The sequence below is a fragment of the Glycine soja genome, chromosome 11 (assembly GCF_004193775.1).
Source record: "Glycine soja cultivar W05 chromosome 11, ASM419377v2, whole genome shotgun sequence".
NCBI classification, from domain to species: Eukaryota; Viridiplantae; Streptophyta; class Magnoliopsida; order Fabales; family Fabaceae; genus Glycine; species Glycine soja.
The window spans coordinates 35,756,992-35,768,657 of NC_041012.1; the positions used below are offsets into that span (position 1 = coordinate 35,756,992).

The 11,666-nt window shown below is 30.5% G+C and overlaps 2 protein-coding genes across 3 annotated transcripts; both read right to left on the reverse strand.

The window, feature by feature from the left end:
• Positions 1–2,232: 2,232 nt before the first annotated feature.
• LOC114374013 lies at positions 2,233–5,505 on the reverse strand. 2 transcript variants are annotated; one of them, XM_028331595.1, is made up of 5 exons: positions 5,259–5,505; positions 3,713–3,969; positions 3,200–3,290; positions 2,634–2,700; positions 2,233–2,540 (listed from the first exon to the last, which is right to left on the reverse strand). In XM_028331595.1, exons 1-5 carry the CDS (start codon positions 5,303–5,305, stop codon positions 2,487–2,489), a joined length of 516 nt encoding a protein of 171 aa, XP_028187396.1. In that variant the 5' UTR covers positions 5,306–5,505; the 3' UTR covers positions 2,233–2,486. The 2 variants fall into 2 exon arrangements, with proteins under 2 accessions (XP_028187396.1, XP_028187397.1); XM_028331596.1 differs by having other exon boundaries at positions 3,713–3,974.
• Positions 5,506–9,095: 3,590 nt separating this feature from the next.
• Positions 9,096–11,104, reverse strand: LOC114373719. The gene is made up of 3 exons (XM_028331242.1): positions 10,876–11,104; positions 10,303–10,459; positions 9,096–9,580 (listed from the first exon to the last, which is right to left on the reverse strand). Exons 2-3 carry the CDS (start codon positions 10,452–10,454, stop codon positions 9,433–9,435), a joined length of 300 nt encoding a protein of 99 aa, XP_028187043.1. The 5' UTR covers positions 10,455–10,459; positions 10,876–11,104; the 3' UTR covers positions 9,096–9,432.
• Between the last annotated feature and the right edge of the window lie 562 nt (positions 11,105–11,666).

Genomic DNA, 11,666 nt, shown 5'->3' on the forward strand with positions numbered 1-11,666 from the left:
AGAAAAAATGTGTCTTTGATGGGAAGAAATAAAAGAGGGGTTTTCTTTAAAAAAAATGAATGATAGAGAAATTTAAAATTAGGGAATTCATTAATTATTATATTTATTTTAAAATAAAATTGTGTATAATATAAAATAATTTCACACAATTGAACAACAAATTATCATCGTGATATACTTGTTATCTTTTACCATAATTATTTTAAAATTCATATTAATAATAATTTTATGATTGAATATCTCAATAAAACTGTTTTATATTAATGATAAATATATAATCATTAAACTCATATATTTTTTTTAAGAGTTGAATGTGGAAAGGTGTAATAAAAGAGAGAAAAAATCCGATCCATTTTCTTTCTCTTTCTATGGGAAAAGATCCAAATCCATCATAGGATCGGGAGGATGAACCGTCACTAAATCTGGTAGTTTGGTAAGCTTGCAAAATCTCTATTAATTACTACAATTTAACATGTGAACAATGTTTATCTGCTTTTTTTATTTTTTTACTGCATGTTTATCAGCTTTATCACTTCATTATTTCGGTAAGGGGAGGAATAATGTATCAACACCTTCTTTTTTATATATATAAGGAATCAATACTAACATGAGAAAATTTCAATATTTCTTACCGTTCCATACCAAATAAACTTCCGACTGTAATCTTGGAGATATTTATGCCCTTAATCTTCTTCTTTTTTTTTTTGACAAAACGAGTTATGACATTTCATCAAACACTCATTGGTATCAAGCCCTCCACTACTACTAGCCGACGCCGTCCAGAATCTTCTAAGGTAGCCACTGGAGACATTAACGCCCCTGGCCTAACATTTTTAAGCATTAAAAATATATTTAAATTTTATTTTCCTTATATGAAGGGGAAATATATATATATATATATATATATATATATATATATACCGGTGCAGTGTATAGAAGGAAATGAATTATTTTCTTCTTATTATTAAAGAGTATTATAGTAAATTTCACATTATTTTGTTAATATTGTCTATTGTCCACAGCTGAGAATCCATAATTTTTTTTCCAATAAAAACCAAAAACTAATTTATAATATTTTATAGAAAAATATTATAATATTTTACAAAATAGATAATATCATGGAAAAAAACTAAAATAGGTATATTTTTACAAATTATAAATGAAAATGTTCACCTGCAATAACTAAAGTTGTTTTTCTCTTCTAAGAAATAGGAACATGAAAAAATAGATGTAACCACTAAAACACGTGAATCAACTAACATTAAGTTATTTCAGGTTAACCAATAACTGAATTTAATTGGATCTCTATGTTTCAATAATGAATTTCCTCGACTCCAACCCTGCATAATCTATATCTCTATACTAATAATCAATGTGAAATATATTCTGACAACAACAAAAAAATCAATGTGAAACGTAAAATAATTTGTGATATGTGAATTTACCTTTCCTCTCACTACTGTAAATTATTATTTGTATCACAAACTATTTTATTTGATGTTTGTTGTTGTTAAATTTAATGGGTTGTAAAACTTTTCTTATTAACTATTTAGTGCGCTCTCTAATGTGAGTGGTTACATGTTTTTTGATGACAACATGCATGAGTGTCATGATCGACTGTCATTTCTCATGTATTTACACTTAAATGAGTGGAAGCATGCAAAACAGGATGATTGTCAAGCAAAAATGAAAATTGCTCTGCTCTCTCATCTTTCTCTCTGCTCTTTATGCGTTATGGTGTTTATGTTGATTGTTGTCTTATTTTCATTTAACAGTCGTGTACCCTTACTTTCAGTCATACACTTGCACGTATCAAATTTTGACTCATTTCATCTATTAACCATAAACCAATTTAAGCAAAAAGGTGTTCATGATACATGCTTTTTTTTTATCAAACCCAAAAGTTGAAATAAGTTATTTATTTAAACTTGAACTCAACCTAGTGAATTTTTGGATTAAAGTTTATAAACATAAATTTGAAACACAAGTATATTGTAAACTTAAGTTTGATAAAAAAAAAAAAAAAGTGAATTTACTATAATGTGATTTACGTTTAAATATTTTGTTTAAAAGTATATTGATAACATGAAGTTTGTTTGCATAATATAAATCAAAAGTGCTTTATTTCATGTTTCTATTGTATATATACAAATAAAAAATACTTTTACTGTATTTCATGCCTAACTAAAGTGACACAGTCCAGGCAAGGACCTGGCTCATATAAATGCATAGTTACAACCTTGAAAAGTAACAGCTTCTGCATTAAGCAATTCAGATTATAGTTTGAAAATGGTATACAGTCATTTACAGGAGGGCAAAAACAAAAGGATTGCCTTTAGTGTTTGAAATTACAAAGGGAGAACAAACTTGTGTTTGATCTTTTAATCTTCTCTGCACAACTATACATGAAAGCCTTTCAGGAGTCAAATACACCATCGAAAGTATAAACAAACTTAAAGGCACTCAGCATTTTAACCTCTCAAGTTTCAACCATACATCCCTTCACGCTCCCAAACATCCACCAGGAATTCGACCATTTCCTATTTAGTGAAAATCAAATTATCAATTGGTAATTTTGCATTCTCACCTCAAAAATCCCAGCAAGGAACCATAAATATACACAGGACACTTACAGATAAAGGTATTGGCTTGGAGAAAGGTTGTCTAGTCCCAAGCAAACTTTCATAAGTTGCATTCCAACTACAACAAACATAATGACTAATAAGTCATCTACAGGGGAGAAACTATGACAGTGGGAAAACAAATATGATGGAGACTTGAGCTTGTAAAAATCCATATAAACAGAAAATATATCAATGAAACATTGTGTTTTGGATAATAAATGCTTCAAGATCTAAAAATATGCCTTGTGCTTTCAACTATTGTTAAATTGCACAAACAAAAAAGAAAAATAGACCCAAAAAAAGTTTACAGTACAAACAAAAGGTAAAAGTTACAGTTTGGCATTGAATAAAAATGTATTTTAATGATTGTCGAATGAAGTTAATAAAGAGCCAAGCAGTATAAACTTGTGATGGTTATTAAATTACTCCTTCCCACTGCCAGCCCCGTGCCAAAAAAAGAGAAAGCAAGAAAGGAGAGAATTTAGCTAAGATCATGGCCCTATTTGTATTTAGAGCAGGTTCATGATTATTTATTTATTTAGTTAATTGGGCCAAATGAAATGCAGTTGACATACTTTAGTCTGGGTTCTCTTTTTTGTTGGCTATGCTTCCTAGATTTGCCACTTCCAACCCACTGAAGCCTGCTCTCATTCCAAAGAAGAAGACCTGCAATAAGCAACAGTATGTATGATAGAAATGAACCTTAATCTTTATTTTCCCCTTAATCGCAATGAAATTAGGAAAGTAAACATACAAATAATATACACCAGTATATAGCAAAAATTAGTATCAAAATAATATATCAATCCAAATCCAAATAATGAACAAAGACAAGCCAACTGAAAAATATCATGGCATGTTCAAACATCTTTGTCGAGCAAACCTTGGTTACATGATGGGGTCATATGAGATGGGGTTTAATCCCCCACTTGTCAACTTTCCCTTCCCTATCTAGCTCCCTTTGGGGGCATTGTTATATTACCCAAAAAAGAAAAAACAAGCAAACAAACTCATGCTTTGCTAAAAGTATAGATGAACATTCCAAATTAGTTAATAGGGAGAATAGCAAAAAACAATATAGAACTTGCCTGGGTTTACAAATTCAGGATTGGCGCCTGGGGTAGAAGTTCCACCGCTATGATAGAGAATTTGATTTAATGTACTGACAGACGAGATACTTCTCTGAGATTGAATGTTGCTGTTATCCAGATCACAAGTGCTTGAACTCCAGAAACCATCTGATATGTGTGGTTTTCTTACTGTCTGCCCCTGAATTCTTAGTCCCTTTGCAGGTTCATCCACAGCAATAATTGGTGTGGGTTTCATACAGCATCCAAAACAACCACTGTTCTGTATAAAACAAGTTAAATAACAGCAAAACAAAGGCTAATGTAAATAAAGTCAACAAGTGCATGTTGCCCTTACTGTGATTTATTTTTTTTTTTTTTCAGATTTATTTCCTTAGAAAGCACTATTATAAAAAGCATTATTAGAAAGAAATAACATTCTTTTAAAAAAATATTATATTGCTTCCTAGGATAAGCACCAATTTCTTGCTTCTCCTTAATAGCAGATTTCCCACTTTTTTTGTCTATTTAAAAGAAATTGAGACCTTGGTCAAATAGGCTAACACCTCAAAAAATTAAAAGTGCTTTTTTACCCACACAAAAAGTAGTTTTTATTGATTTTACACTGCAGCTAAACACTCTAAATCCGGGAGAAATTGTTACACTATATTGTTGATTGTGTAACAACAACATTGCAATGCATAGACATCATCAATTCCTTCCTTTGCTCCATATACAACAGTTGAAAGTTGAAACATTCGGATTGGCGATATAAGGCCACAATGTTTCATCTTTACCATCTTAGTTGTATATTAAGGTTGGCTCTTTGCTATGTTTTTCAAGACAACTAGTGATTAATGGACGATGTACAACACAGAAATTAGCTCATTTTAAGAAGCTTCAATCAGAAACTTTTTATGTATATGCTAATGAAGGCTTTCTCTTTTAAAATATTCTGATTAAGTAAACCTCAATCTTGATACGTACGTACTTTGAGTTATTCCATTAAAATTAAGATAAATAAAAAAGTAAAGATGGAAGACAAATTCCGCTTACAGCTCTCTAGCAGACTCTAATAGCCAATTCTGCATGGCTAGAAGAATTAAACATACAAGGATTAAGTAAAATAATCTTATACCGCTACTGAATCTCAGGTCCATCTTTTATTGGCGAACCGCACGATCAAATAGCCATGACCGAGGGAACACCTTACAGCAGACACCAACAAGGATGAAAACAACCAAGGCCAGTGTCAAATTACTACACTAATTGCATTGCTTTGAGTAGTCAACACTAAACACCTAACTTTACTTCTCAAGACGAAAACTTTAATCCCAAATCCCAATCTTCAAGCCCTTTCAGTGAACAATTGAAAGGTTTAGGCGAATCAACCCCTAATTGAAGCCAACTGACACCAACCACTATTTACCCAAACTACCATATTGCCCAAAACGGAAAGCCATTCATTGAATTGAATCAAAGCAAGCAAAATGATTGCAAATACTTGTGTATCTAGCTAAGTATCTAAGAATAAAAAAGAAGAAATATTGGGAATGGAGGGACTCACCCCATACAAGTGAAAAGGTCAGTGATCCAAGCAGTAATCATCACCATCTGCAACACCACATAGAATTTTGGAGGAACAAGGGCAGCTAAAGAGAGTAGATGAATAGGTTTCTGGGGTTGGTTACCCTTTTATTTTTATCGTGTCTGCTACACTACTGTCGCTGTCTGTCGTTTAACTCAACACACCACTTGCCTCGCTTCTTTTCCTTTTTTATTCGACCGTCGTTTATGACAATACGCGAGTAAGGTTTTGATTTTGGTACTCACATTTATAAGATGAAGTGAACATAACCTAATGACACTGATAAATACCAATTATTTGTGTTTCCTTTATTGGCTCTTACTCTGACAAATACCTAAGACCATCATATTGCCACCTGGCACATTCATTTAATACACTTCCCATTCTAACTCTTTCAACGTAACACTTATCTCCCTTTGATTAAGACATCAAATCAAAGTAAGTGTTCAAATTTGAATTCTAGACAAAATAAAAATATGGAAATTTTGAAATTTTGGTTTCAAAATTATTTTTCATTTTTTCTAACCATATAAGAAGTTATCATCATTTATATTTTACAAAAAAACACATTTTTAGAAGTTTTCTTTTTTGATTTCTTTAAAATGATTTTTTAATATAGTTTTATTTTCTAAAAGTAATTATTTATATAATAATTTATTTTTATTTTTATTCTTATAAATTAGTATAACAAAATTTTGAGATTTTAGTACTTCTAGAAAAATTAACAAAATATACTATTTTTGTTAAATATATTGATTAAAAAAAATAGAAACTAAAATCAAAATATATAATATTTTTAAGATTACAAACATATTTAAGATTTTTAAAATTAAATGTTTTCAAAATTCAGAAAACAGAAACAGATGGAAGAGTTTTAAAAATTATGTTCATAGCAAGCGTTTTAAAAATCAATAAACAGAAACAGATGGCAGAGTTTTCTCATTATCTTCTTCTGTTTTCTTCAAGTGCTTTATTTAAGTGTTCATAGAATAAAATTAAAAAAAAAACAAAAACGTGTTGAATGACAAATATTTTCCAATATATATATTCAGAAAATAAACAAATTTCAAAAAATAAAAAATTATTCAATTATTCTTAAAAATACTGAACAAACAAGGGGGGAAATAATTTTTCAAACTTTTATTTATTAGAAATAGTAGATAAAATAAGTGAAAAGAAATACAAAATGTCGGTAAAGATAATTATACCACTAAATTAATTGATAACAAAAAAAATATAAAGAATGTGTCAGTGACAGAAGTCAACGCATGCGTTACATTTCTGAAATCCCTTCACTGTTGGTTATGAAGTGGTGCTAAGGATCAGGTTGTTTGGTGAAGAGTATTGAGAAATAATAAAAGAAGAAAAATAAGGTTATATGTATGAAACTATTATACGAATCTGTTTGTGGAGAGAGGAAGACAGCTCAATTGGTAAAGAAATGGAGGAATATGTCTCAATGATTGTTGCTAAACAAATGGGGAAATGAGACTCAGCAATTTTGCGGCTAGGTTTCCTTGCTTGCTCAGAAATGGGGAATCATAGTTGTTGATTTTGAGAAGAATATTTTCTTTTTGGTATTGAGAAGAATAATTTTTTAATAGTAAAACAGCTCTCCACCGTATTCACACTCACACATGTATTGAACCAATTCAACTTATTCTTTCTTCTCGGTAGTTAGTCATCAATCAAACACTGGAACATTTTTTTTCACCCTTATTCACTTCTCTGCCTATTACTTCACTCTAATTTCAAACCATTTCGACCAAATTTAGTTTGTCTACCATTTTTGGTTTTTCCCTTCAAGTGTTGCCCTTACCCAATGCAAACTTCTGTTGAATACTTCACAACCGCTGCAGTTCTATTTTGTGATTTTTTTTTATCGACAATAATGCATGAATATTTCAATAGTATAAAATATTCTTAATTTTTTTCTATCACATTATATTGTCTGTTACATTATCAACCTCCCTCTCTTCTGTGTTTTTTTTCTCATAATGTTGCTTATCTATAAAAATCGTTAACAGTGTTAAAAAGTTTGAAATAACTCACTCACCATCATGTTTAACCAATTAAGTTATTCCCCCTTAACATTATCTTGATTAACTTTGGCATTTTGGTGTTCTCAAAACATTAAAGTGAGCTTAATTAATCATTAAAGGTTAAGTGGAAAAATATACTAATCAATTGCAACCCGCCGTGTAATCCTGGTTTCTAGTAACATTTTTTATACTAATCAATCTAGCAGAGCTTAATCATTAACAGGGTTAAATGAAAATATATCCTTCCATGCAAACTCCGGAAAATAATAATATATCCTTAGAGTAAATAGTTTTATTGGGGGCAGGCGGGCAGCTCAATTAGCAAGAAATGGTGAGTTGGCAAGTTAATGTCTTGCAATGTGGTTTATTTCATTTTTATTTTTTTTAATATTTTTCTACTTCTTTTGTAAGTAAAACTCATTATGAACTTTACATTAATATAGATAGATAGGTTTCATAAATGTTAACAGGATCCCATGAATAACTATACACGAGTACATGACTCTGATATCAAAAGTTCATTCATTATCCGCTGACGCTCAGAAAAAGGGTCCATTTTAATTCAATTAGGTTCGGCTAACAGGCCCAACTTAACTCTACGCCCGTATATTCACACCATAGTCCATACTATTTTATTGGGGTACATAGGATTCCCTAATTTTTTTAATATTCTAAAATAATTAATACACCGATCTACCGTTAAAAAGAATTAACACACCAACCAATAATTAAATAATTCCACAATCTCAGTGGAGTGTCAAAGTTAAGCATACTCACAGAGAAGGTGAGTCTGATATAACTTGTTGCAATTTTAAAGAATTGAGCATATCAAACATCAATAATATTCCGCCCAGGACCAGCATAACAAGGTGATCAAATAATAGCAGCACTATTCTTCCCCAATGTTATTAAAACTGAATTGAATCGGTCTAATATTAAAACTTAATCGGTTACTGAATTTGTAACGAAGTTAAATTGACGTCAAACTAGCAAGATTAAATAATTAGACAATAACAATTCCTATGTATATCCTATATATATACCTTTCTTTATTTAAAAAACATAAACTATTTGATCTTTTTATCTTTTAAAAAATTTAATTTAATCTTTTTTTTAAGTTTAATTTAGTCTATCTTTTAAAAAAAATATTTGATACTTCATCTTATTTTTTTATTTAATTTAATTTTTTTATTTTTTATATCAGTTTAATCTTTCAGTCTATTTAAGATTGACATTATTAATCATTTAAAAATAAACTTTCAATTTTAAATAAATCAAAAGATTAAACTAAACAAAAAAATAAAATAAATGACTAAAATAAATTTTTAAAAAAATAAAAGACTAAAACTGAACAAAAGAAGAGAAAGGTCAAAATTGAACTTTTAAAAAAATAAAGAATCAAACTGAACCAAAAAAAAAAAAAGATAAATAACCAAATAGATCATTACACCTTAAAAAAGCATTCTAGAATTAAAGGGGGGAAAATCGTTTATAAAACGGTTCAAACAAATTTTCTAGAACCAATTCTTACCCAGTTTTGGCCAATTTTCTGCTCTACAGTTTTTTAGATTGAATCCGCGACTTAACCGGTATTTCAATCGGTCAAACTAGCCCAGTCCAATCTAATTTTGAATTTTTTTTATGTCTACTTTTAGTCACTGTTTCAGCTTTTTGTGTCTCCAAGCCTCCCCCACTCATAGCTACCCATATCAAACAATTTTAGATCATCATTATGACTAACCCAAATGGGTCTATACAGAATTGAGACTGAGAGTGATGGCAAAAACTATGTAACATATAGATATAGATGACAATACGTTGCAAAAAATTCTCGTCTTTGGCTCAAGTGATAAGGAGGAGAGCGCTATCAATTGTGCTCCGCTGATTCCCTTAACAGTGAACACCAAATATACTACGAGGTTACAATCTGTTGACCATATTCTTAACGGAGAAACAAAATCCCCCAGTGAGAACAAAATTAAGTTTGAGACAACTTCATCCACCAATACAAAGAAAGGAGAGAGCATGATGGAGACTTTAATCCAGAACCGTTGATTATCAATCTCTTCACACTTATTACTTGTAATGTTCAAGGTTACTAATTATTTTTGCTACTTTATAGACAGAATAGAGGCCAATCCCACCCTCCATCCATACAACATAGACAAACTGTGCCTTTGAGGGGAAGTACAAATCCGACCTGGTCGCGCAATTTGAGCAGGCTTAATCATAATCTTGCAGCTACTTGTCTCCGAGGACCTGAAATGATTTCAAAGTTCAGCAATCTAGTTACCGGAAATCAATAGGTATTATATTAAGATCACAGAGCAGCATTTGGATATTCTCAAGCTAATAGTAGCATATCAAACTAAAATATGACAGAGTGAAAATGAGCAAAGTAGAAGAAAAATCATGCAGGTCAACAATAGCATTTGCCCCAGTGTATATCCATGGTAACGGAATTTGGAGAAAATTGCAAAAGAAATGCTGGCAACACTCTTCTATGGGAAAATAGTCTATGCACTAACCATGTAAAAGGATTTTACATTGTCATTCCATCACAAATGATCACGTATGACGAATTTGTTGCTTTTTACAATAACCATCTTAAAAGTCATATCTGTCATAAATTTTTATTGATTGATCATTTGACTGTATAAAATTTTTAGACCCACAATGGATAGAAATTAAACTTCTCTACTGTTGAGTTAATAGCATGTGCGCAGTGCGCACAAGTAAATAGAGTGCAAATCCTGGTTATTTAGTGGGACCAACATAACAAGTAATTCCCTCAATAACAAAGAGCATGTTGAAGATAGTGTTAACAAGAGTGTATTGCACTTGCTAGTACTAGTATTCCTCTTGATAGAAAACCAAGATTGAGTTAAAATATGATATCCCTAAAAACAATAATTAGTGTTGGTTCTACAATTTCTCCACACCGTATGGCAACTCAGAACCAGGAAAACAAAAACACGTACACTGGTTGAGATGGGCCTTCACTTGCAAATGTTGCCATGCCCTGTCGTTGCTTGTGCTTAGGGTTCCCAGAGCAAATCACATAGATTCGTCCCCGGCGCTTAACTATCTGACAAAATTCACACATCTTCTTCACAGATGACCGAACCTTCATGGTTTCTGAAGAAGGAAAAGTCAGCAACGAGCTATGATTAACATTCAGGAACACACTACACTAGACCTTGAAAGGGTTACAGAAACATAACATTCCACAACCAGCAGATGAAAATCTAGCAATTGGATTAAGTACATAGCTAGCAATTCATACAAACATCACTCCTAGTCATATTGATTCTAATATAATTATACAGAAACAGTAGAAGCAAACCTAATCACGAGTGTTTCTAATAAAAATCCCTAACCGATGTATAAAGTGAGGTTGCAAATTAAAATCATTAATCTTCTTCTAATCAGATGTATAGTAACAAAACAAAAATTATCTAAGAATCGAAAATGATGAAAGAAAAAAAATGGATACTTGAAGCACAAAATAGTAGAAATAAAATTAAAAATTAAAACATGGAATAAAGACGAACCTTTTGGTGTGTGAGAGGCAAAGAGCGAGGGTATAGGCAGCTGAAAGAACTATGAGGAGATTCCAGAAGCCATGGATGGATGGGAGAAGCAGAAAGAAAGGTTTTTCGGGCAACAAAGGCGAGTGGGTTTTCGGATTGGATCAGACCCACTAGGCATCAGTGGATGTGAAAGGTACTGGCGCCTCAGTCAATCCCCCCTTAACACACAGAAAACAAGGAATGGAGGAATAATTTTTATGATTGTTTCGATTATAAATAAATTAATTTCCAATCATCACAATATTTTTATTGATAAAATATAGATTTTTATATTAAGGAGCTTATAGCTCGATTCACCCTAAAGGTTCGTTTGTTGTGAAATTAGAATTGAAATTTTAATTTTAATTCTATCAAAATCTTACTTGGTTTAAATAATTTGTTTCATGTTAAGGAAGTAATTTTTAAGTTTAATTATAATTTAGATTTTATTATAATTTTAAATCTATGTTGGTCTCTTTATTTATAAATCAAGACATTTAACTTTTATATTTTTTAAATAAATAATTTCAGTCGTTTTTAAAATAAAGAAGTATTTTAGTAGAAGTTATACTCGTGAACTTTTATTTAAAAATAAAATAATAAATCACTAACATACTTATTCTATTTATTTATTTTTATAAACACTATTTATTTTGTATGTGTCATTAGTTAAAAAATTATTAATTTTATGAGTTATAAAAATTTATAAATTTTAAAATATTTAATATATAAATCTTTTTAATTCTACTTTATATCATTTTATATATTTTTAT